The 27,920-nt window shown below is 38.6% G+C and overlaps 1 protein-coding gene across 24 annotated transcripts in view; it reads left to right on the top strand.

Moving 5' to 3' along the window:
• The window catches only part of MBNL1 (muscleblind like splicing regulator 1), a 170,002-nt gene that overhangs the window by 104,792 nt on the left and 37,290 nt on the right, over positions 1–27,920 (top strand). For all 24 annotated transcript variants that reach the window (XR_002831775.1, XR_002831774.1, XM_014464769.2 and 21 more), the window contains one exon: positions 26,921–27,091. Coding sequence is in view for 22 of the 24 variants with exons in the window: in XM_014464769.2 (XP_014320255.1) it covers positions 26,921–27,091 (171 nt within the window). In the remaining 2 variants the exon portion in view is untranslated. The remainder of the gene's footprint in view (positions 1–26,920; positions 27,092–27,920) is intronic.

The raw sequence follows: 27,920 nt of genomic DNA, 5'->3' as shown, positions 1-27,920 counted from the left end.
CTCTGTTAGTTATTTAACAAAGTGACAAACATTTTCATCTCACTTTTCAAAATATAAAATTTACGTAATTTGTCTTTGAATTATTACAGACCTCCATACGCCTAGGGTACAACAGAAGTTTATAATGTTTTATTTTAGGAAAAGTTACACTTAGAGGGGGTGGTGGTAGGTGGAGATAGGCTACGGCAAGCTCTGCCAGGAGGAAATGCTTCTTAGGAGAGTAGCTACCAGTCATTATACTTTTAACCCATACGTCAGGGTATATTTAAAACTTTTTTACAAGTCCTTTTCATATATAAAATAATCCTTTATCCCCAAAGAGTGATGTTCCCAGGTTTTTGCCTTGCTAGAGATTCATGGAAAAATAATGGAAAATGAAATGTTTACAGTCTGAAAAGCATCCAAACTAAATTCAGATTGGTATTTAGAAGTTACCTTTAAAAAAAAAGACAATCACATTGTATTGTCAGTGTAAAAGCCATAAACTGTCGTGACAATACTCTATGAAACAACATGTCATAGAAAAAGAAACTGAGCAACTAATAGATTACAGTCACGGTGTTTAACACCCTTTCAGGCGGCCTGACACGGAGCTGTTTGTTGCAGCAAATCTGATGGGCACTGAAGCGAGCCATTTTCAACTTTCCCTTAGCAAGTGTGGCCTTGATGTGACGTTTGCTTTTCCAACCTTTGACTGTAACACCTGAAATCTAAATCTGTTTCATCTTGCTTGGACAATCAGACAATCTATTGTGTTGCTTTGGAAGTGCCTAATTTTATAAACCAACGTTGTCAGGAGTTCAGAATCCCAAACTTTGTACCAGGAGATAGGCTGTGGTCCTGTTGGCCGGTTGTTTTTCTGAGTATTGCCTGCGGATTTGATTCTTCTGTGGGCATGTTCTCACGGAACTTGTTTAGGTAATTATTCTTCACTCTTTAGGCCTGAAAAGATGATCAAATAAGCATGGTCTAGTTTTCAGAATTATGTGTGCTTTTTATGTAATGCAAGAGAGGTTCCATGTCTCTAGTAGAAATTGCAGGAAGAAAACACTGTGCTGGCCATACTTAGTTTTGAGGTATGATTTGCATCTTTGTTTCAGTTTGAGAGACAAATGGGGTAAGGTTTTGAAAAGAAATGAACTTGTAAGGTATTTTTAAATATATACTTGTTTCTCCAAGAATATTTTTTCTTGTTTTTAGGTCTTTCTTAGGTTAAGTCTTTCAAAAGCCATTATTGCCTTAAATAAATAAGGTATGCCCTAGTCCTCTGTCAGGGCAGAAAAGGGGAATTTATAGGCCTGGTCCTTTTACATACTTTTTAATGTTTTAATTTAGGTGATCTCCTGTGATTAAAAAATAACTTCCTCCTAACAATTACTTTCTTTCATCTAGAGCATAATCAATTAAACTCTTCATGGATTTCAATTATATCAAATTATATTATATTATTTTTGGATAATCAATAGTGTACATATTAGTGTATTATTTAACTATTCCATTCAGCACCTTTCCCACATGACTGATAATTTTGTCCTCAACTGACAAAGGAATAAATAATTTTTAAATTTTCATCAATCATGGGATGACTTTTTTATGTATGTAATGAGTTAAGTCACATCATAATAGATCGATCCTTTCAAATGACAGATATTAAATGCGTCACTTGCCTTTTGGAGTGATGTTAAAGTGAGTACAATCTGGGAGCTGCATGATAGAATTTCTACAAAACATTAATATTTATATTGTGGGTCACCACCTGAAGACTAATAGCTCTATGCCCAGAATTCTTGTCATGGACTCTGTTAGTAAAACAGTAATAAAAGTGATAAAGTGGTTCCCTATTTTATATCCCGTGGCTGGTTATGGTCATCTGGCTAGAGTCTAACTCATATTAATCCCTTGAGTCAACAGTCAGGAACATTCAATGATGTACTTAAAATACTTTTTCACATGTGGTATTTAGAGTGTTTAGAATGTCAAAGGATCCTTTGTAACAATCTTCCCCTTGAGTGGTTCAAAAGATATTTTTAAAGTTATTTTTCAAAGAACACAGTGTTTGAAGACTTTCAGAAAATATAAATCTCATAGAGTACTTTGGGAAAAAAAAGTTTAGTTTTAGAAAAAGAAATCACACCATACACTGAAAGTGATATATTAGTCAAATAATCCATGAAAAATTCAAGAAAGCAGAGTATGGGTTCATTTATGGTTGAGAAAGGAACTTTTATTTTTTCACGAACAAGAGAATGCGTCTGATGCTCCCTTAGGGAGCTACACCCTTCTCTATAATTGTGTTTTTTACATTTTATGTTCAAATGTAAATGACTGAAGAGAAAGCATAATGTGTTCATATTTTTCTTAGCACATATTAAAGCCTGTTTCCATGGCAACAACTTTTAATTGGCAAGTCCCATTCTGTCAGTACTCTCCAGCTTATTTTACTTGGGTACATTGAATTGTTAGCAGTGTTTCACAAAGTGAGACTTAGATTTGGCATTGTTCTTTGGCATGAGAGATGTTCCCGGTCAAGGATTTATTTTATTGAATAATTTAGCTGTCATGTGTTTGTGTGGTAGGTTGCTGTAGAGATGATACGTGTATCCCTCCCAACATTGTTGTGTTTGGGGAAACCTACTGAGGATTAGTACAGACACTCAGGCTTGCAAAGTGAGAAAAGTCACTTGTATGATTGTATACAGGTATAGGAGACAACTGTCTCACCCCGCAGAACCGAGATTGACAAAAATTAAAATCCTTTGGGCCTATGTTTCAGTGATTCCTTGTGGCCTTGCCTTTCATAGTATAGAGTAGACTAGCTTATTAGAAACAAGCACAGTTTGTAGCTTGCCCCTCTTGAATTTTCTCTCTTGAATCAATGCAGTGCAGAATGTGGAAGCAGGTATTTGGTGAGTTGCATTTGGCTGCTGCAGTGTTATAAAAATAGATTGAGTAAACAGACGCAGCAGGCCAATGCGGCTTGGATTTTGAACTCTTCTGAGACCCAGTATAACTTTGATAGTTTATAAGTCTAGGGAGAAATACGAATCTTGGAGATAATTGTCATATTATATAATGAAGAACTATTTTACAGCAGAGAATCAGGTGTTGTATCTATAATAATTATTTCAGAGAGCTTTATCTGAAAGCTTCAATTTTTAAGCTATTCTAGTCTGCTGTGAATTTTTTTTTTTGCCTTTGCTATTTTTATATCACTGCAGTAGCATAACCCTGCACCGAACACAAGACAGCACTGCAGTTAGTGTTGAATGTAAAACTGTTATTAAACGAAAGCTAACAAAGTAAATCCTTGGAAAGAAAGAAATCGTCTGCATTGAAGACTTGGCGATATTAAAACTAAAAATTAAAATGTGAGAGGAGTAGACGACGCTGTAGAGTGAGTTCTTCCTTCAAAAGCCACGATTCCATATAACCAAGAACTAAAATATGTTTAGTCACTCCTTTTAATTATTCTCTACTGTTGCAGATTTTTTTTTTTTGAAAAAGTGTTCCCTTCTCATATATCATCTTTGTCTCTTAAAACTGTACTCTTTGCAATTTTGGTTAACAAATGACTTTGTCCCTCTCATCAGAAGTCACAGAAAGCTTTTATGTCTGACTAGTTCAATCTTACGATAAAGTCCCTCTGTACCTTCTAATCCGTGTTTCCTGAGCAATTATGATTCTCATAATTGTATATTTACTTATATATGTAGAAAACAAATTATATATATAGTTGCAATATATTTATATGACTGGTGTGTGTATATATATAAGTATGTATATAATATATATGTATGTGTATATTATATATTATATATATTATATACACACACACACACATACTTTGTGGGTAGATTTGAGTGTATCTCATGTATTTCCAATAGTCTAAGAAAAGTGATAAAAGGGGTATTAGTACCATATAAAAAGGAGTGAATCAGATTACCAAGGCCATTTTACAAATGATAGAGAAAAATAAAATTAAAAATTGAGATTAGGTACCCTACAGTTCTCTGTTCAGAGCTCCTTTCTTTAAGCCACAGGCCCCAAGCACCGTTTTATAGGCCAACAGGATTTCTCTAGGCCCTGTGCATTCTTGTGTTTGAATATCCAGGAGCAATCCCAGAGATTCTGGGCATGTAATGGATTGTGTTGGTGCTTGGGAGGAAATGTAAGTCACGTGCTCTGAGTCAGCTTAATGACTTGGCTAGAGAGGCACCTATTGGCCGCCCACCTTGGTGTGTCCTTGTTGACTGTTCCCATCACCAGCGACTCAGACAGAGTGAAGCATTTCTACGTTTGGGAATTTATGAAGGTCTGAGGGCCATAAAGCTTTAAAATATCAAGGCTTGTTTCAAAGGAGTACTATACAAGCAGGGTTTGAAAAATGAAAATATCTAACAAAGATTAGTTATAGTTTTTTAGATCTCCAGCCTCTCTAACCCTAGAAGCCCAGTCTCATAACTGAGTGGAGCAGGATTCTTCTCGCTCCTCTCTGCCCTCAGTTCTCTTCTAAGAGCACCTGGCTTGGTCCTGGCGGCTTCAGACATCCAGTTCACTTCCCACATCTGCCCACCTAACATCCCACCTGGGGTCCATGACTTTGAGGATGTATGACTAGATATGCTATGGGATGAGAGCAGGGCTGGGTTTTCTGGGAAATGGCCAACGAGTCTGCTTCAGAGACCTAGCAGTTGAGACTCGGAGCTGGAAATGTAGAGATCTCATTGATAGAATTTAGTAGGTATCTATAAGGCACACGTGGTGGTCTACAGATACTTTATTTATACAGGTATGCAAGTAAATGAACCGATTGAAAAAAGCAAATACCTTCATTCCATGAATCATGCAATAAAGTAAGGGCAAAGAAGGAAAGTGAGGTGTTGGAGCAGTTTCTGAGTTACTGGAAAATGTGAATGTGGATATTATTAATACAGAGCAGTAATAAACCTTTTCTGGTTTTCAGGCCAATTCATTTTTATTTAATCTTGTCAAGTTCACATGAAGTATTTCATAGACCTTGAATGGGGATTAATCTCCATAGGGGCCCTGTATAGATGGGTATATATTGATTTTTCTGTTTATGTTTATTTTCATTTGTATCATCTATTTACCTCCTTCTCCCACTTCCCCCTCACCCTTTCTCACACTCCCTCTCTCTTTTTCTGTTCCCCCTTTCTTTACTCCCCACCTCTCTACACACACACACACACACACACACACACACACACACACAAACACACACACACCCCAAATGGGTATAAATGGGTGGTGGTCCCCTCTGGTGACTAGTCTGAGATCTAGCTTTTGGAAATAAAACACCCTGCTTTTTTTTCTTACATCAGAGAAGCACACCCAAGTAGCAGTAATACTGATGCTGGGGGTACTTGATTCAGGAAGAGGGTCCCAGGACACAGGCACGGATGTCCTTGTCCCACCATCTGTGGAGGGCAGAGCAGGAGCTGGTACTTTGTGTAAAGGCCCAGATTACCAGAACAACGAACCGAGGCCTTCAGAACGCACTTATATGAGAGAGACTGGAATATTTCACTTAACAAATTCAGATAAACTTATAATAAGAACAATATCTACACTTTACTGGTGTTTTCTAGGTGCTAGGTACTGGCTTTACATACATTTTCACTTTGTAAATTACATAGTTATTCCCATTTTACTGATTAGGAAACTGAGGTCCAGAGGATAATGTGGTGTGCATAAAGTTGGTCACAGAGCTGGCATTTGAACATGAATATATCTTTTTGCCTTTTGGTTTCCACTATTAAGTGCTGTCTCCTTAATCAGTGGTAAAGGAACCTCACAGCCTAATATTACACATAAGCACCATCTTTCTTGAAGAAATGAAAACCTTCCCTAGACTGGATAATGATGGTCCCAACTTTTAAATCTGAAGTCTTCACAGCTAGGACCGGATGTGTTCTGTGACTGCTTAAGCTTCCGTTCACAGATGTATGACATTGGCCTTCAGATGCTTGACCGTCTTCCCACATTCCCATTTCTCCCTCCAGCTCCTCATTCCTATGAAGCCTCTTCTTCTTGACCTTGTCATTTTTCACTTGAAAACGTGGTTCCTGCAACTTGCCTGAGAGTCACATGGGGAACATTAATGCTTCTTACAGTTCTAGGAGATTTTGAGGAAGAAGGTTGTCAGCATTGGGGGGGTGGGGGGGTTACATTTTGCATGCTTTCTTATTTTCTGTGCATTTTGCCCATGCCTGACATGGTTTTATTTGTGTAGCATCCAACTAAGCGTTTGCCAGGCATTATTGCAATGATAGTTCCCATACACAACACCTTGGCATAAGTCAAGATGAGAAACAAAGGATGCGTTAGAGATGACAACTCCGACTTGATCAGCAAAGGGCTGATGTCCCAACTGGAAGCAGGGAGAAGTAGCATACCACTGCCTCAGGCGTGACGAAGCTGTTTGTCTATCCCCTTCCTATCCCCAACTCACAGGGAAACACATTTTAAAAATTCTGATGAAAGCTTTCCAATTCTGTTTGGTGGGAAAGGCTGAGTTTGCAGGGAAGTGGGAACGTATTGGCACTGTCTTAGCTCCTATCATCTGAATGAATTGCAAACTGCTTTTAAGCATTTATTTTACTGAGCCTGGGTTACAAACATAGGGAGCATCACGAAGTCCTGTCATTTAGAAAAAAAGAGAAAAGCATGTTTACATTCTGGAGAGGCAGTTGAGATTTATAAATAGCAAATAGTAGTTGCATAAAGACTTCTTTTTTCTTTATATCATGCAATATGAAGATGTCCCCAAAGATGGGCCTTATTTTTAAAAATACAATCCCTCCTTAGGTAATATTGTAGCCATAGTAATATGCGGTTCACTTCTTATTGCCACATATTGCTTCTGTGAAAAATTTCAGAACCTCTTTCTGAGACAAAAGTTGAGAACTAAAATTGACAAGAGACCCATGGCAGTGATGTTAATGGGGGCAGAGCTCAACAAACTGAGCCTTTTATACATATTTGCATTTCATGTGCTATTTCAAAACTCAAAAAATGTGTGGAATGCTTTTGCAAATCCACATACTTAACCCTACTTCTGCCTCTTTGAATAACCAACTGCCCCAGAATTTCTGTTCTTCTTAAACAGCTACAGGATGTACCATACCTTCAAAGGGTTAATTTTTTAAAAATATGTTTTTTATTGATTTCAGAGAGGACGGGAGAGAGAGAGAGAGCGAGAGATAGAAACATCAATGATGAGAGAGAATCATTGATCGGCTGCCTCCTGCACTCCCCCTATTGAGGATGGAGCCAGCAACCTGGGCATGGGCCCTGTCTGGGAATGGAACAGTGATCTCCTGGTTCATGGGTCCATGCTCAACCACTGAGCCACACCAGCTGAGCTCAAAGAGTTAATTGTTAATTTTTGAATATATATCTCCTTTAACATTTCTTCTTCACTAACCCCTTTCTATTTTTGGCAAATTATGTAATAACTTTAATTGGCTGAGCCATAATGGCAGGGTGGGAAAGACACAGGAAGAAGGCACATCCATTACAAAAGCAGCCTTTCAGAAGGTCTCAGCGTTCTCCCAAAGCCGTCAGGTTCTCCCGAAAGGTAGCTACTCCCACTTCCAGCAGGAATGTAAGGGAAACTGCATCTAAGATGCAAAAATATTCCTGAGAATTCATCCAAGTAGAAAATCTCAAAGCCTCTTCATCTGTTTCTAACGTGCAGATGGTCTGTTACATTTTTTTTTTAGCATTTTAGTGCCATGTACAATTTGTTGCCTTAGCTTCGAAATGTCTAGAGTGGTGTCATCTTCTGTCTTTGAAGTACCTCCTAGAAGGAGTCCAGAGTCTCTTACCTAGATGCCATAGGAAGGGAACAGAACTCCTATACATAAGCATCGCTGTCCTTCCCACCCAACCCTTAGTGGTCTGTCTCCATGTCTCTTGTCGTTCCTCCTCAGTTCCCTTCTGCAGCCATGCCTACTGAGCTCTGAGATCGTAGAAAGCACGGCATTGTATTCCCAATAGAGTTTACACAGAAGGGGCTCATGGCCATTGGACAGCTTTTAAGTCTGTAATGAAGATTAAGACCACCAGTTGTCTTGCAGGGAGGATCTATCCTAGAGGACTTTTTGAGATCCAAAACGAATGTCAGGTTCCAGAGTGCTTTTAATGGGCATGGCAACTCCAGCCCTTTCACTTTCTCAGATTTGAACCACCACAGACGGGCAGCAAAGAGATCATAGTCTCTTGATATTTGACTTACCCTCTCAAGAGAATGAATGGTAAGGTAGAATGTGAATCCTCTCAGGTCTGAGAGAATATCCTTAGACCATTTAACCCACTTTATTCATACCTCTTATTGGGGGTGTTGCTCAGGAAGTCAACTTGCATGGATGTCTCCTATGTCTGACTCTCTTCACGAATAGGAATTGCATTTTGTATTCCTTTTTCTATCCTGTCACCCAGCATAATGATAAGCTAATAGATATCCAATATATGTTAATAGATCAATGTAAATAAGTTTATTAGCAAAATTATAGCTATATGTTCCTCATTCTTATGTATGCACAATAGTTGGCACAGCGAATCTGAATATTATATATAATTCACCAGTTTTTTGTAGGAATTGTTTTCTTAATGAGTCATTTCTTTCTCAGAGTCCTCAGAGATATTATCACTTTCAGTAGGATGTATAAAAAAACATCTTAAATAATTTTTTCTAAGAACCTCACTGAAAAATGTTATCTCATTTATAGAGTTTTTTAACAGTTATTGTGAGTAACCGATTTAGTATGAATCTATTTTTATCACTAACATTCCGTTCATCCTACACGGTTTTCCAAGAGGAACCTACAGATTTCAGAACCAAGATGATCAGATAGGTTTTCTTCACAATTTCTTCCAAAGTGTGAACCACTGAGACCTGCTATTATCTTTGCAGTCTCAACACTAATACATTGGGTGCAAAACTGAGTTTTTCCCAAGGGGTAACATAGACAACTTTTTTTATGATTTGCAAAGTGTCATAGTCAATTGTGTGAAATCCATGGTATAACTAAACGTGTACTCTGTTGATAGGTATAAGAAGTCTCTCTGACTATACTTTATTATATCCTATACAATAAAGAGCTAATATGCTAATTAGACCAGAAGGTGGAACAACCTTCCCAAATAGCCTTCCAGAACAACCAGTGGGCAGGGGGCGGGGCTGCGGGGCCGTGAGGCAGCCAAGGCTGCAAAGGCCTACCCTTGCATGAATTTCGTGCATCAGGCCTCTAGTGTACACACACACACACACACACACACACACACACACACACACAAATATGGTGAAAAAAGTCAGAGGTTTTCTTAATTGCCGTATTTTAAACACCACTGGCTATTTGAATTTCAGCTTGAGATTGTTTTCATTCTAAATGCAGCCTGCCAACTGTGTTCATACAGTACATATGAATCAGGCAGATGAGTCTCCATCGCTTTAGTTTGTGACTTTGTACAAATTACTTAATTTCACAGGATCTCCGAATCCTCGTCAGCAAAGTTGGGGTGAGATGGGGCAATAGTACTCTCCTCATAGATGGCAGAGGGGACCATGTGAGATCTGTTCTTCCCTTTATTCAACACTGTGGCTCACTCTGAGCGGGTGGGAGACAAGGCCCTGCCTTCATGGATCTTACATTTCCGGTGGACTCAGTCACTCAGTCAGTAAACATAAATAAGCAGCTTAACGGCAGGTACAACCAGTGCTGAGAAGGAGATAAACAGGGCAGGGCAGGTGGAGCTGGGCTCAGGAGGACTTGAGTGGACTAAGTGGGTTATGTCCACTGCTCTGCCTGGAAAAGCATAGACAATAAACAGTAATGTCCCCCTTCCCCCATCATTCACAGTTCATTTTCTTGCCTTGTATTTTAACTATGTTCATAAATTTGTAGAACAACAGTATGCATAGTTTTTATTTTGTGAGAAATGTTTTTATTATAAATGTAAGGTTTCAAAGCAGATATTTTATTGCTTCAGGCTTAGTAGACCAAGTTCATTTTCATTTCCTTATAGAGTAATACCATTATTTAAAACTCAATTGCAGGATAGTCCTGGTTATCCTTTGATTGTTTTTTCTTCTCTACCATTTTGGGACTTAATAAATTTCACAGAGGCCATTTGTGTGCTAGCTTACCTTGTTAACCCACTTGAATAGTGTGGTGCAACTGTTTTGTCTTAGATTGTTAGGTACCACGTAACCAGATGAACAGTCATCACACTCAAGTTTGTTTCATGAGTGCCGTCTTTCCATAGCCTATGACCAAGTCTTCCTGAACTTCACAGAGGCCTCAACAAAAGCATTCAATGAATGGATGATTTTTGCTTGCAGATTTCTTGACCAGGCTTTTAAGTTACTTCCACTTTGCCTGAAACTCTCTGAATACCATATTTTTCTATGTATAAAACACTATTTTTTTCTAAAATCATTAGATTGAAAATTGAAGGGCATCTTATACAAGGAAGTTAGCCGAGGAGGGAGTTACTTGGGTGTATAGCTGCCCATACCTTGTCAATCAGGCTTCCTCCAATCATGAGCCTTATTGTTACTGACATCAGTTGATGCCATAATTGGAGGTGGAGGTGTGGAGAGTGCGCAGATGCAACAGGGACCGGAGCTTTCTGAGCCCATAAAGATGTCAATAAAAATAAAAAGATAAATATCGGTAAGCGATCGTCTTACTCTGCAAAACTCAAACTGAATGTAATCAGCTATGCAAAAGAGCATGGACATAGAGCTGCAGAGAGACAATTTGGACCTCCTCCCACCGAGTGCATGATCAGACAGTGGAGAAAACAGGAAGAACAACTCCTTAAGATGCTAAAAAAGAAGGCCTTAAGAGGAAAACCAGCAAAATGTTTAAAATATTGATTTCTTAATTTTGGGTTGGAAAAGTGGGGGATGTCTTATATATGGGGGCGTCTTATACACGGAAAAGTACGGTACCTTCCCCAGACAAGTCTTTGTCCCTGTTAGGTTGGTGAAGTCATTGTCTGTTGAATAGCCTGAATATTCCCACCAGCATGGTTTGACTTACTGCCATTGTATCTGTTAAGACCACCTGGCTTTGGGTGTTCTGGAAAGCCAGCCGTGTTACAGAGCACATCATCCTCAGATTTGGCCTCACACCTGACTTTGAGACTTACCCTGTGTTTACTACTCTTGATCCTGGACTAGTCCTTTGACCTCTGTGAGCCCTTCCCACCGGCATCGTGTAGCTGATACCACTTCTCAGATGGTCATTGTGAGATTCATTGAAAAGGACTGTGAAAGTGCTTCATTCCCCGCCTGTTTTTCTCGGCACTTTGTCCACCTTGTTATCAGAGGACACACTGCATAGTGTTGATGATCCGTTTTCTCAAATGTGCCCTATGTTATGCTTTATGGTCTGTCCACCCCACTTTTTTTTTTTTGTAAGTCATTGGATCTACAAAAAGAGAGAGGTCAATTAAAAATTTCAAAAAGGAATTTTGGGGATTACCTGCTTATTTTAATGAACCATCTGTTCACTTGTGTGAGCAGAGTGCTTAATTTATGAAAAGTGAGGTAGGAGAAGTGGGCTGTGGCGAGTCAGCAAATGTTTTTACATAGTAGACTCGTAGAAATATATTGAAGGGGAAAAAAAAAACCATGGAGGTGAAGTATAGTTTTAAACATATCACTAGAAAGACAGAAAAAGGAGAAGTGACAAAGGATAGCCACAATAAGTAGTGAACTGGAAAAACTATACAAGAAGAAAATATAACAAGGCAGCTTTTAAGCTCAGGTAATAGCATGTGATATACTGTTAAAAATGGATGATCTGATCTGAAAGTTTACCCAAATTAGAAAATCTGAGATATAAGAACATTGGTATTCCAAGACCTGCTTATTCTCAAATGATTGGTGATATGTTTTATGCATAAATAATAAGGCTATTGATAATTTGTAATTTTTACTTGAATCTATTTAGGTATTTCTTGGCCCTTTCATGCTACTCTAATCTTTCCCTAAAATAACAGTGTTGACTAACACATTATATAAATCTTTTCCTGCTGTGTGTTCCATGGGCTCCAATAATTTCACCAGCTCACTCTTGCGGGGGGAGGGGGGGCTGCCTCCTTCCCCACATAAGCAAGTCTGCTTTAGCAAACCCTGGTAGTTTATAATGTAGAATACTGGTTTTAAACAAATTATTTTTGTTTACACAATCAGTTCATTTGTTTACAGGCAATTTTCTTCTCTTCTAGATTAATGTTGAAAACAAACTCCCTTAATAATGGTCCTTTTTATACCACAATTTATTTAAAAAGTTAAAACAAACCAAAAAAACAGTTGTCCCAATAATAGTACAAGATAAATTTGTTGTAAATCAGGAGCCACAACATTTAAAATGAAATTTGAAAAAAAAAGGGGGGGGATAGCTGTAATATTTTCAACAACAAAGATAACTTTAAAAATAAAATTTGAAATTATTTTGACTTATGGGTAAGTGCTAACAATTAAATTAAAAAATAAACACAAAAAAAACCCCAAAAGCATAATTTCAAAAATAGCTAAAAATAGTTGCACATGAGACTTAAACCTCTTTTGGATAATTTGGAACTTAATCATGTAATTATGATTCATTGAAATTGTTTTGGAAAAATGTTCTACACCAATTTAGCACAATTCCTTTTAATTTAATAAAAGGCCTTTTATGTTTGATTTTACAATATGGTCGGATTCTCTTAAGGTGGATAATAAAATTGTTATTTTCAAATATTATAGATGAGTATGTCACAATCAGAAAATATACATTAAAACTATCAATATCAAGTTCTAGTAGAATAAAATGAGGCAAACATGAACTTTGTTTTTTATTGTCTTTGGTTTTTGTGAAGCCAGGAAACATGTAAAATGGTTATTCTAACAAAACTACTACAACAGGGGAAAAAACCCCAAACATTTTCAGTTTCATTTTATTGGTATACCCCTTGATCAATGCATCAGAATTTTTGCTAAGCTATCAGTTTGACATTTCTCAGTAACATTTTCCTATCTGAGTAATCGAAGTTACAATTACCTTTTATTCCTTTCTCATGTGAATATAGTATGGAGTCCCGTTTTTATCTGGTATAAAGGAAACAATGACACATAGAATAATGGGCTGATGATTGAACCAGAAATTTCCTATTACGTTGCAAGAAATTGCAAAATAATAAAGCTTAATTTGGCAGTTAATTAATGTGCATTTTCAAAACATTACTAGGTTTTGCAAAAGCACCATTCTAGAGGTGTGTTGGGAAGTTAGACATATAGTTAACGCATGTTATCTATATATATAAAATGTATATTCTGCTTTATAAGTCTCCTTTACATATTCACTCAGTGTGTTCACACCTGTTAGGAGCCTAACACTATTCTAAGTGATCTGTTTTGGGAATGCAACTGGAAAATAAACATGTTCTTACCATCTTTGAGCCTGGTCTAATGATGGAAACAGACAACTGATAAACCAGGTGATAAAGTGTAGTGAATGCTCTGAAATCAGCTAGAAGAATGTGGGTTGCGGGTGAATTTCCCGCCAAAATATAAGATGGCGCGTTAAAATGCCTATATCTTTTGAAGTATGGGTTCGATTGAAATGAAATATTTGGTAATACGCAGTTACAATCGGCCCGAGTTTACACGTTTCCCGCACTCCACCGCAAATCTATATGAACCGAGTTTAAGACGGCTCCCGCGGAGTACGCGCAATTCACGCGAGCCGACTTAACTCGTTTCCCGCAACCCAAGTGTTAAACAAAGACTTGAAGTTTTAAGACAACTTCCTGGTGGAGGTGACATTTAATTGTAACTAGAAGTTAACCAACCCCCCTCCCCCCTAAAAAAGGGGGGCATAGTGTCTTCATAGGTGGATCTAAAGTAATATCTTGTACAAAAGATGGAACCTAGCATGGCAGGGAGAGGAAGGGAAAGAGGGAGAGAGGGAGAGAGAGAGAGGGAGAGAGAGAAAGAGAGAAAATATGCATTTGTGTTTGAATGCATTAGGAGTGGGGTAGGAGATTGTGAGAAAGATGGGTCTGGGCTGATTATCTGGAGAATGGTCAGGTCTGTGTTAGCTATTGCCTGGACTATTGAAATAATTACCTTAATTGGTCACCCTCCGCAGGCTCTCTGCCAGGTCAGCCCACCTGTGCTCCTGCCTGGTGAATTCAGGAAGTACGGCTTTGCTAACATCGTCCCTGGCCCCATTCGGTGACTCTCCCTGGCCTGCAGAAGGAAGTAGACAATCTTTAACTCACTTTTTAAAATTAGGCTAAGTTAGACTCAGTCTACTTTTCAAACTTATTTCCCACAGCTCTTATTACAGATTTATTACCTGTCATCAATGCTTCAAATTATGCTGTTTTTCTCTACCTGGAGATATAACTCCTCATGTATGAATTCCACCTCTTCTTCAAATCTATTATTTGATTCTTCTAAATTGGAAACATTCTCTTTTTCCTTCAAAGTATGAGAACTCATTATCTGAACGCCCCTTATGACACTTTTGCCTCCTAGCCTTATATTTTAGTTATGTGCATGCTTTATTTCCTTTCATAGACTGTGTCTGATTCAATTTGTGTCTCCACTGCCCCATAGCAGTGAGCACATGAGAGGTCTCAGCAAGTAGTTGGTGAATAAATGTATGAATGAGTTATTCTGGAAGATAACAAGATTTAGTCTAAATCATATTCAAGCAAGACCACTTCCACATTTATTTTATTTTACTCTCTGGCCTCATCTATTCACTTTCTACCTGCTAACTTACTTTTTGGGTTATATTAGGAGACAATGAAGTATTTGTTCTGTTCTGCTTTCTCTCTCCCCTATGTGTGCGCATGTGTGCATTACACAACACACTATATTTCTGACCTAAGTGCAAATCTAGCTCTTTTAGAACAAGTCCATAGACTCATTACAAGAAACACACAAAAAACCCTTTATTTTATTTTTGATGATTTCTAATGGGGGCAGCCCATATTATCAATTTCTATCCTTGAAGCTGTTCATGGGATAATAAACAGCTGGACGCCTCCTTACCAGAAGGCTGATAAGAATCACTTCTTGGAATTGCCCTGAGAACAGATGATAGATATTGTTGTGATAATGATAGACATTGTATTGCATCTGAATAGGACACTGAGGAGGTCACCATTAGAGAAAGCATTCTGCCCTGATGGCCTTCGAAAGCAGATGCCAACAAATCTGTGGAGAATTCTTATATTCTTACTTAAAACTTTGTATGAACATTTTAACTTGAGGTTAGGCAACTTATACTTGAATTGTAAAAGCCACATTCTCAAGTGAATCTGGGAACCACCTAAGACCTCTTACCCACACAGATGAAAATGAAGCTCAATTGTATAAGATCTATTATTACTCAACTAAAGTAAATGTCATTGATACACTCCTTCTGTAGTGTACCATCTATGTTGAGTAAATAGAAAAAGAACACTTAAGGTCTCTCATGGGTACATAGTTGACCTAGACCCCTTGATCCTCTTTTTCCCATGAGGTCTTTTGCTTCTTATGAATCAGGTGTTTAGAGGCAACTTTCTTTTTGGCCAGAGGTGTGGCTGGCCTGAAGGCTTTGTTCTGGAGTAATGTACCTAAGAGAACAAAAGGCAGTGGTTCTTTTTGTACAGCCTCCTGCTCAGGAGTGGCCTTTGGCCCATGGTCTGGGAAAAGAGCTGTGAGGAAAACAGACAGCTTAGAAACAGAAGTATCAGGCAATTGACAGATAGCATTAGCAGTTATCTGGAAGTCACTGGCAAACACACTGGGTTTAAATGAACTGTGGGAAAGTGATTGTGATTGTGACGGTGTTTGATGTGTGACTGAGAATGTGTATTGGTCTATATCAGTGATGGCGAACCTTCTGAGCTCGGCGTGTCAGCATTTTGAAAAACCCTAACTTAACTCTGGTGCCGTGTCACATATAGAAATTTTTTGATATTTGCAACCATAGTAAAACAAAGACTTATATTTTTGATATATTTTGATATATATTTATTTTATATATTTAAATGCCATTTAACAAAGAAAAATCAACCAAAAAAATGAGTTCGCGTGTCACCTCTGACACGCGTGTCATAGGTTCGCCATCACTGGTCTATACAGACTAACCGATGGACCTCAGAGTAGTAGACCTTAGAATCATCTGAGAGCCTGCCTGAGACCCAGCCAAGATCAATTAAATCAGAATTTCTGGGGGTTGTGGCTTCTTGTATTTGTAATGCACAGCCATGATGGAGGAACAAGGGCTTGGGCATTAGAGGTTGTCTAGGTGATGTGATAGCTAGAACACTGGAAATGCCTTCCACTATTCAAAAGTGCTTATTCATTCTACAAGCAGTTGCTAAAAATGCTTAGGTTGCTAAATGAAATTTAGTCCAGTCTTTAACAAGTTCTTAATCAGGAGGGGTGGACAGACTTGTAGAAATTATCTGTAATGCAACTTGACAGGTGCTGAATTCACTGGGGAGTTTATTCTTCCTGGCAGGGAAAGAAAGAGGAGGAAGGGAGGGGAAGTGAAAGGCAATGTGTCCTCAGAGAGTGACATCTGAAAAGGGTCACCTCTCGTAAAATCATGTGTCACCTCTGAAAACAGTTTCCTTTTGTTATCAACCCCTTTTAAAACACAGATGCCCGGTTTCTTAGTCCTCACCTTGGGCACTGGCAGAGCTTTCTCCAGCCCCCAGGAGCTGTATGAGTTGCACTCAGTGTCATAAAGGAGGCCTCTGTTTGGGTATGAGGTTGAGACCTGTGGGAGGTCACAAAGCTGGTGAGCGGGACAGGGACAGTGAGTCCAGGCTCCTGGGTAGTGCTTGCCATTCTCGGCCACTAGAGGCTCAGTGGGGGCTCCATCAGTAACAGAGATTCTAACTGGATGGTGAGCTGAGGGACTCTGCTCGAGGGGAGGGTGAATGGAGAGGAGGAAGGATGCTTTCAAGTGAGTGTATCTAGAGAAGTGGGCCTGAGTCACAGCAAGTGTGTGTGTGTGTGTGTGTGTGTGTGTGTGTGTGTGTGTGTGTAAGTTTCCAGGGATGGGAGGAGAGTGAGAGGAGAGTGAGAGGGGCCCAGTGATTTCCATTTACTGAGTACCAGACGGTGACTGAGGCTCTTGTATTCATTCCTTCATTTAATACATCATCCCTAGAATGGTTTGCTTTTCTTCCATTTTATAGGAGAGGAAGTTGCCGTTCAGTGAGGTTGGGCTAATACATGTCAGAGTTGGCATTTGCACCCCTCTCTGATTTTATTCAGCTGGGGCTGTGAGGCTTTCTTATGTCGAGTCCCCAGATAGCTCTTAACCTGTAGCTCTCTGAGGCCTGTGTGTATGAGAAGCCCACATGCTATGGACACAGCTAAGTGTCCCTATTTCTTATGAGCGTGTGAGTAGAGCAGAGAGTTGTGGTTGGATAACAGTGCTAAGAAGGTCCCTGGAAAAGGAGCCTATGGGAGGAGACTAGGAAAAAAGGAAAAGATCATTGAATGAAGAGAAAGTGGGTCCCATGTGTGCAGGTCCTGAGGTCCTGGAGAAGGTGCAGAGGCACGTTGGAGAAGTACTTTATGGGACACAACATCTTATACTCTGAGCTCTAGTCAGCACTCATTCCCGAGGCAAACAGTTCATGGGCATATTGGCCCAGCCCAGGCTGTGGGCACAAGGTTGGGTCTGAGTTCAAGGGCATATTGGCCTGGCCTGGGCTGTGGGCAGAAGGTTGAGACTGAGTTCAAGGGCATATTGGCCTGGCCTGGGCTGTGGGCAGAAGGTTGAGGCTTGAGCCCCTTCTAGAGGCATTCCCTAGGGATGAAGACGTGTACACATTGCACAGTAAAGCCAAGTAACCCTCTTAGTTCAGAGGCAAGGGCAAAGGGCCAAGGAAGGTAAAACCACCATTTTTCCTGAGGGCCACCAGCTTTAGCCAGAGGTAGAGTGTGAAATGCGTGGATACGTTGCTTGACTCAGTGCACCCAAGCCGGGCGCTTAGCAGATCTGGGCTTGCCGCCTAAATGTTGTTGATATGATAGCGAGAGAAAAACATCATGTGACAGCCGTCTGTGCTTGTCCCCATTCCGCTCGCACGCTGGCTCATTAAAAACCAGTGTTGCCATGGCTGTGTTCCTGCGAGGCCCAACATCTCCATACTTTATATCCTAAATAAGCGCGTAAGAATACCCTCTACAGCTTCTTAGCATGGAGCGCCCGTGCTGATTAAGCTTGTTCGATAGGCTTAAGCGCTGACTTCAGTACCTTTCTGCCTTAGAACCTCACCCGATAGGTGTTTTGTAAGAGTTCCCTAGCTTATCAGCACCTATTTTCATTTATTTGTTCATTGTTCATATGGCTCATTCCCCAAAAAGCTACTCAAAGCTATTAGAAGCATATGAATTCTTTCTAAAAAATCCCACAACTTTCCACTTTTAGCCCCCGTGACAATTTTTCAGTAACTTGGGTTGAATGTTACTCTTTGGGTATTTTCGGACCTGCCCTAGAAAGCCATTGATTGGCAGTCTCTGGGGCGGGGGTGGGAGACAGGCTCAGATAACTGGGATTATGATACTGATTTTGACTTGGGAAGAATTTTTTCCCACCCTGCCTGCCTGTGCTGCTGCAGTCAGCATCCCATGGAGACGTCTCCTGGGCTCCTGAACCAATGGCCTCTCTCCTCGCTGCAGCCTGGAGCCAGAGAGCTGATGGCTGTGCACAATTTTAGCAAATTGTCATGGGGCTGGGGGGAGGGGAGTGCTTGCCCCACAGGGACGAGCCAGCGTCATTGAGCACATTGTGTGCAAGTACAAAGTTGATCTGTCTGAAGGAGACAGTGGTCAGCATGGGGAGGGCCTTTGTCACCTCATCGCTCCTTCCTGCTCTGTCATTGTTGTTTGTGTGAAGCGGTAGCACTTCATGGTCAGACAGGGGGCGGGATTTGTGAGGTCAGAAAGCCCAGTTTGTGTGCTGTTAGGGAAGCCAAGAGGTTTTTGGAGGAGTCCGAATGAAAAATTGGGGGAAAGAATTGATATTTGGCCAAAAAGAATGTTTCTAAAAGATTAGGAGAGCAATGTGATGCAGCGAATTCTGTATAAAACTGACAGCCAGCATTTGGGACATCTGTTATAGTTTGGGAAATTATTTAAGCACTCATCATATACATAATATCCATGTTCCCCTCTGGTAGACCTTGACGGAAGATTTACAATGGGAATATTGAAATGGGACTTTGAAAACACTCCATAATATTGTACTTTAAAGTTGATCATAACTAATGTTGTGTTATGTTTCCAGATATGTAAGAACAGGGTTTCCCTCCTATATTTGTAGGCATGTGTAGGATCTGTGGTACAGATATATCAACTGACTTTACCAACCTATTTCACCCCTTTGATTTTCTTCAGTTTCTTTTATATTGCTAAATAAAATACTCGCCCCTTAAAAACCTACCATCCTCTCTCTATTTCTAGTTTTATATTTTTCATTTCATATATTTTTTTTCTATATAAAAGCACCATATCTGTGCTATATTCGAATCACAGAGGCCAGGCCAGTGGAATACACTGCTAATCCAAGAAACCGCTTGTCGAAATGGATAATGTGAAGCAAAACTTAAACTTGTTTGGTATTCAGATTATTTATTTTCGGTAGAAAAAAATCAGTTGATCCTATAATACTGGTGTTGCTGAGGGAGAAAATAAAAGAATGACAGATAAACTGAAATTTATAAGAGAATCTGTTTTTTCTATTACACTTTGCAAATACCACATGGATTAGTCTTTAAAATTAGTTGCTTATATTGTGAAACACCTTTTTATTTTGCTTTGTTCAATGCACTAGGCACTGAAATGGGGTCTAGAAAGAACTGATTAAACAACTCTTCCAAGAGATTTTTTTAAGGAAAATAAAATTATATGCATTTAACTTAAGAAGTTTACCGCTTCTTCATTCTCAGGAAAGCTCTAGGAGTATAATAGAGACAGTCACCCTGTAATCCACTTAATCACGGTATGAAGATGAATGGGGTACGATTTGTAAAACATTTTGTATTTCTCAATTCAAAGGCATGCGCCACAAATAGAGCACTAAACTTTATTATGTAAATGTTAGGGCTTTCAATTATTAGCCAAGATTGCAAAGTGTCTGATTCAGATGCCATCAAACTTCACAAGTGTTTCTGCTACAAACAGTTTAGAAGCCTGACAGTTGCTGTACCGAAAAAAAAAAAATGAAGCAATTGAAAAAAAGAATAGACACGTAGTGCTCTGGCATTTCCAATTTCATGATGCTATAATAAGTCAGCCAACACATGTTGGACTGCTTCATGATGCTGGCACCTATGAAATGTCACTGGGCTTTCACAAGGTCATGGAGACTCGGGGCTGGCTCAGAGGTGCTGGCCAGACTCAGCTTTGGAGTCCAGAAGACTGTGGAACATGGGAGACAGTAGGTGCCAATTAAAAGCTTCAGGCACTTCAGAGATGGCTACACCCTACGGTCCTGTGGGATGGAGGAGGCCATGGGCATAAGGAAAAAGTGAGACCATTTCTTCTCCAGCATCTCGTAACCAGTAACTCTAAATATATGATTCTTGTGGGCCCTCTCTGAGGAGGCTAGGATTTCTTCAGATGACTACCAGCTAAAACTGTATGCTGATAGAACTCTTGCTGTCACAGTTGTGTGTATATCTGATCTGTCACAGACAAAATCGGCTGGAGAAAGGAGTGGTATTTTTGTGACCAGAATATGTGTGTGTGTGTGTGTGTGTGTGTGTGTGTGTGTGTGATTGTTGCCTTTTTCTCTTTTTCCACCTCCTCAGCAGCAGCTAACCCGACTCTCATGCATTACATAATACTTATCTAGATGTGTAGAGTTTCAGTTATGCCATTTTCAGGATGATTAATGGGAGTTGCGCAATACAAGCTCCCAAGTTCTCTGGGGAAAAAGTCATAGTATCCCGATGTTTGAGCTAGAGTGCGTGGATATTGCGTCAGCATTGAGTTTATTTTGGGTTGTTGTAAATGTCACTATTGGTTTTAATGTCCAAGAATCTTCATCATCAAACTTAGCAATGTTCTTTAAAGTGGTGCTAGAACATCCATTGAGTAAGAGAGATGATTCTTTAAATAGGTAGAAAAGTCTAACCTAAAACCAGATCAGAGCATATGTTGATGAGAAAATGTTTAATGCCCATGAAACTAATTTTCCATTTTTAATTATACTTCCTCCACCTAAAGTAAAAGGAATATTTTAATGTATGGAGTCAGAATGTCAGAAGACATCTTATTAAGCTGCCCATGAAGTCGTGTCTGGTTTGAAGATGTAAAGATGATCTTAAAGATTTTCTTGCCTTTCCAAATGATAAAACTCTAAAATAAGTACAAGGGTGCCATGATACTAAAAATAGGAAATTTTCAAGAGGAAAAAAAAATCCCATTTACTTATCTGAATTAAAGGGCCAATATTTGAGAATAAAAAAATGAATAGAAAAATTACTCTTAATATGTCAATACAATATAGTATACCATACTATTTAAATACAGTAAATATCTAGTATTGATTTATTAACAGTATCTATACTATACATATCTATGATATTGTACAGTATACTATTTGTAAACCAAAGCAAACAATGACATCAAATCAGTGAAATCTCCATGAAAACTTCCTAAGGAAAACCAGCATTTCCAGTGAAAGTTGCAAAAAATTTATGAGTGTAAGCTTGGACCCCTGTGATATTTTATATGTAAGTTGATTTAGCTTTTTATTAGAATTGATTTAAAAGCATAGTTGAACCATAAAAAAAATTTTTGGAAATGCATGAAACTATACTTCTGGACTGCCAATGCTTTTTTGTATTTTTTTTTTTTATCCGCTTTTGGCAGATTTTTTCTGAGATATTTGTATCATCATAGCTGGAAAAAAAAAAAAAAGAAACCAGTAAGAATTTTCCATAGGAAGCTACCAAATACCTTTGCCAGAATTTCTGGCCCATATCTGAGCAATGACTATCTCTAGAATGTGCTACCAAAACTCTTGCACATCTCAGCTGTCCCCAAGAAAATATTTGTTTTGTTTTAACAATTGAAATAAATGGTTGCAGTTTGAACAGTCTTACCAGAACACCAGCATTTCCAGTGAAAGTTGAAAAAGACTTATGAGTATCAGCTCATACCCCTGCGATCTATTCATTACTCTTTTATTTCCAGAATCTACACAAATATGACTCAGTAATTATAATCCTACCACATAGTTACTCTTTGGCAGCTTAATAAGATATCGTCTCACATTCTGACCTCATACATGACAATGTTTCTTTTATTTTAGATGGAGAAAGTATAATTAAAAATGGAAAATTGTTTTTTTTCATTTTTAAAATAGAATTTTAAGGTTTTTTTTTTAATTTAAGTTCCACCAACTTCTAAGTAAGATGTTTTCTTTTTATTGCTAACGAGTTCTTAAGTAAATATTAAAAATATTTTATGCCTTGTAAAAATCGTGGTTTTTTTCATATCTCTAAGTGACCATCTTTCATTCCATTTTATGTTTATTCTATAATTTATGTAAATATATATATCACATACACATAATTTTTAGACATATACTCTACATATAAGCTTGGATATAATTATATAAAATATGCTTTATTAAACTATAATGTTTAAGAATTAACAAAGCACTTATTTTTAAGCTCAAACAATTAATCTAAACATACATCTTACCTTGTTATAATCACAAGATTTGTGCCAATTTCAAAGACTAATGAAAAAAAAAATCCTTAAATTCATAGTGGAGCAGTTTGTAACTTCAAAAATTGGGGACTTGATCAATTGATCTCTCAAATGACCATTATTCATCATATACAGGCTTTTAGGACTACGGGGTGGGGGGAATGTTGACTTTTTTGGACAGGTTATTTCTAATTTATAGATGTAGAAAAATTATTAGAGAAAAATGGACTCAGCCGGGATCAATATTATTGAACTTCCTCCATTCCCTTAAAATATATAGTTCATGTATTACAGCGATGCCTTTGGAATCTGGGTTGAGTTAAGCTATAAAAAGCCTCCTTGAATGGAGTCTAAGGTATTGATGGCACAGGCTCTTTAATGCGGCCTGCTAGTCAGCCTAATAGCTCACTGAAAATCAGATTTCAGTGCAATCAACAAAAACAAACCACAGAAACCTAACACTGTAAGAAACGTATTAAAATAGCATTTTTTCCTTAGTGTGGCAAGTACAGAATGACGATTAAGGGCCAAGCTTATATTATATTACTGATGGTTGTCATGCACTGTCCTTGTGTTGTGCTACTTGTATTATAATTTTTTTTAGCACTTTTAACAGAGAATGGTGCTAAATGAAGCAACTGCTGCTTGTGATTAGCTGGAGACTTAGGAAAAGAGAGACAAATAATAGTTATTGATATCCTGTTATACCTGGAGCCATGTATGAGCTCGGCCCACTATCTTGCTCAATCCTCAGACATCACCAATGAGGTGAATGGTATTGTTACTATTCTATTGAAAAGGTCTGGCCACTCAGAGAACTTAAGTAATTTCCACAGGTCACACAGCAAGTAAGTTACAAAGCTGCTATTTGAACCAACCTATGTCTGATAAAATGTACAATTAAATGGCACTTGTTGGAACTGCATTGTAGCATTCAAACTGAAAACAAACACACAAACAACTTCTTGATATTTATATTTTGCATTAATCCTAACAGGCCAATTTAATGTCTAGAGGCCAAGTCTCTGGATGATGTAGAGTAGTATCTCCCACACAGATCTGCATAAGTAAGCGCTAGATACTGATGGAATTTCTGCTCTGAGATTTTTAGAACGTTATCACTGTATAGATTTTTAGGGTGTCAATCTCAACACAAATCTTCTTTCTTCCCTGGTGAAACTCCCAAACATGTCACCCTAGGTCCTTTTGTCATGGCAAGCTTTCTTGTGCAGTCAAATGATAGGTGTCTGAATAAGTGCACCATTCGGTTAGTGCAACTCAAAATCGAAGTTTGGTATTAGATTTAGTCCCCCCCCCTTCTGTTATCTTTATTGTCTCCAGAATAGAGTTAGAATAATTCATCTTCAATTATTTTGTAAGACATGTCCCTTCATTCATTCTGCAAATGACTCTTGAGGTGTGGGTGCTGGGAACACAGACAGCTGCACCTGGAGAGAGAGGTACCAGTGTCGTATTTACTTTAATTCTCCACGGAAGGTATGCTGCTTGTGGTTTTCCCTGGGGCGTTAGGCAATCCCATAGAAAAGGATGTTTATTCTAAGTTATTCTTTACTTTTTTTTTATTTGTCAAACCACAATTATTCAGCAGCACGGTCAGCATTAAACAAGTCCTGAACTTCCTAAGGAGCTAAGTTTATCTAATATTAATTGCAGAGGCTACTGTGTTATTTTTTCCACACACGTCAATGAAAAATTCATGTAGCTTTATAGAGTTGTGTTTTGCCGTGTTTTATGCTCTCTCGGAATAACCTGGGCCCCCAGACCTAGTGCCACAAGCTCTCTGTGGTTGAAGCTTTGTAGTCTGTATACTTTTCCCAAGCATCGCTTTTTGAAAGCGCGGCTCAGATGCCGTCAGATCAAGCTGGGCACAGAAGGGTAGCCTTCCTGAGTAGAGGTAGCAAATACAGAAAGAAAACCAAAGGGCTCAGCTTCTATTCAGAGATTTGCGATGCCCGACACAGGATGTATGGGGGACAAATTGGGTTTCTCTCCTTCATTATTTCAGCCTGGGCTGTGCTCACAGGTAGGAGGCCGGGTGGTTTGTGTTAAGGGGAGGCACTCGAATGAAGTCCTTAGCAAGACCGCTGTTAGCCTTGGCAAGGCCTGGTTCCGTGCTCAGGGCTACCTGTGTACTGTTTATGAAACTATGGAAACCGAGCTGAGTGCATTGACGGTAACTGAATCCACAGGGTGGATATACCCCTGCTTGTCTGCGATTAACAAAGTCCAATCTTAGTGAGAATGATGACGTGGAGATACTGAGAACCCGGATTCCTCTTCGGGCCAGGTGGTTCTTTGTATGGAAAAGGCAGGTTTTCTCTAGGAGACTCCAGCTGAATGACCCTGAAGTCAGACTATCCATCATCCTTGAGCTTATTTCTGTTGGCCAGTCCTTCCCTGGGACTCTAAGTGCTGTTTTTGTAAAAGGTGTTTTGTATCCAGATGCTTTTAAGCTAATAACATGCTCATAACCTCAACAGATATCGAGCATGACAATTTCATATGGAACAAGTTATAGATATCTAAATCTTACTTTATTTGTGAACATATCAATAACCATAATAATTATCTTCATGTCAAAAGGTTGTTTTTTGTTTGTTTGATATGCAATTTAAAAATGTGGTGGAAGGGATGGTAATAGCAGCTTCAGACCTTTACCTCGCTCAGAGAGGGGCATGCAGTGAGTGTCAAGAGCATGACTATACATTAGCTGCTTTAATCTTCATAATAAAACTCTGGTGAAGGTTAGGTAGCAATTTTGAAATGGATAAAAAGCCTGAGGCTTATGGAAGTTTTTTTTATGCAGTTCAGACAGCTGATGAGTGAGAGCTAGGCCTCTACCCCAGGTCTTCAGACCTGTATGGTTCTTGCTATCAACTACTGTCCTCTACTGCTGTCTGATCTCAAGTTCAGTTAGTAATGCTTTGTTACATAGAGCTTGTTAAAGTAACAGGCAGTGTCCTAAGATAGTCACTCTGCATAGAAACTTACTCCTAAACACCTTCATCTAAACAAGCTAGAAAAAGATCATTCAAATTAGAATTGACAGCTTTTATCACAAACATAAGCATCAGTTTTGTGTCAATTTACAGTAAAAGGTCAAATTATGGGAGATAACTTTTCCTTAGGAAGTTCAAATAAAGCTCAAGAAGGTGGTTGGTGCTTTCAATTAAATCTTTCTTTTACCCTCAAAACAGTTCTAATTAGAATGATTGATAAAAGTTATCAAGGTAGCAATTGATGAGATCTGTTACTAACAGTACGACTTGACAATACATTGAAATAATATGGGTACACTCCCGCATACAGCATTACATATGATAGACTTTAATAGATATATTTTGATAAAAATAATCATCAAAAGGATGGTATATACACATTTCTTATTTTAATAGTACCTTATTGTGTTTCTCCATTTTATATTGTAGATTTTTTTGGTGGGTAAATGTGTTTATTTCTGATTGATTTATGGTGCTTGGGCATTGGAGACTGCACTTATCTTTGAAAGGGTAAAGGCTATATTTTTTCCCCAATGTTTCATTGTACTTACTAATCTCTGTATACAGTGGTCACATATGAGAATTTTCTTCTATCTCTAAATATCTTAGTACATGGCCTTTTAAAGCTTAGCAGTAATTAAAATTTTATTTGTTATGAAATACTTGTAAAGGTGTTTTACTGAAAATACAGTGTACCTTGAGTCCTCTAAGTTCATTTCCTTAGAACTCAGTACAAGTAAAAATAGATAGTAAAACTTCATGATTCTTTGGGGTTCATTAAAGTTAACCAGAAGATATTATGGAAGGAGCCTAATATTCTTTATTTGATATTCTATATTTTAATATTATCTTGGTAATTTGTAGGTTTTTAAACTGGGATCTTGATACAATAGAGCTAATATTAAAATTAAAAAAAACTTCTTTAAGCTTTAAAATCTTTTCAAATGTCTGAATACCTCATTTTCTTAATGCATTTGGGTGAATTCATTACTTATTCTAAACATATTATAAAATGATGTGGGCAATACATTGTGTGCATGGTAGATTCAAGTGATAGGTTTGCATTATTACTATTTTTCAAGATTTGATAATTTTACTCTTTTTAAAGATAGTTTCTGCTTTTGTTTTTTAGGGTCGTTGCTCCAGGGAGAACTGCAAATATCTGCACCCACCCCCACACTTAAAAACACAGTTGGAGATAAATGGGCGCAATAACTTGATTCAGCAGAAGAACATGGCCATGTTGGCCCAGCAAATGCAACTAGCCAATGCCATGATGCCCGGTGCCCCGTTACAACCCGTGGTGAGCATGTTTTCAGTCCTCATTTATTCCGTTTGTAACGCCAAGTGCTCAGTTTTAGTGTTAAAGTGACGATTGCACTAGTTCAAGGAACACAGGTGACAGGATCAGTTGCCTAGTACTTTCTAACACAGTTATCAGTCAAACCCTGAAATTGTTTTCACACTGTGAAGTTACTTATCTTCTGGGTAAATCATGTGGAAATTTGCATTATAGCATGTTTTTCCCCTAACATTTTCTCCAAACTAAGTTCTGTGACTTTCAAATATAAAGTGTTTTGTTTGTTTTTTAAAAAGCGTCATCAATCTCATCAATCTAGTCAATGTGCATTTTCAGGCGACTTTAATGGCAATAGTAATCGTAAAACTTGGCATATGTCATCTCTAATTTTGAGAAAAAATTTTCCTTTCTTTTCTCCTTGAAGAGACTCTATATAGTTTGTCCTCTCTCTCTCTCTCTCTCTCTCTCTCTCTCTCTCTCTCTCTCTCTCTCTCTCTTTAAATCCTCACCTGAGGATATTTTTCCCATTACTTTTCAGAGAGAATGTGAGGGAAGGAGGAAGAGAGAGAAGCATCTATGTGAGAGAGACACATGCATGTGCCCCAACGGGGGTTGGGGGACTGGGCAGTGAGTGAACCTGCAACCCAGGTATCTGCCCTTAGACCTAGAATCGAACCTGTAGCCCTTTGGTGCTCAGGGTGATGCTCCAACCACTGAGAGACACTGGTCATGGCTAGTTCTCTTTCTTAAAAAAGGAGCCTTTGTTATTTTTCTAAACATAAGTTGAAATTATTTTGTGGTTACAGTGCTGAAAGAATTCTGACAGTGGTGA

Source organism: Myotis lucifugus, unplaced genomic scaffold, assembly GCF_000147115.1.
Source record: "Myotis lucifugus unplaced genomic scaffold, Myoluc2.0 scaffold_266, whole genome shotgun sequence".
NCBI classification, from domain to species: domain Eukaryota; kingdom Metazoa; phylum Chordata; class Mammalia; order Chiroptera; family Vespertilionidae; genus Myotis; species Myotis lucifugus.
Note: the sequence above shows the minus strand (reverse complement) of the source record. Positions and strands in the feature narration are given on the sequence as shown.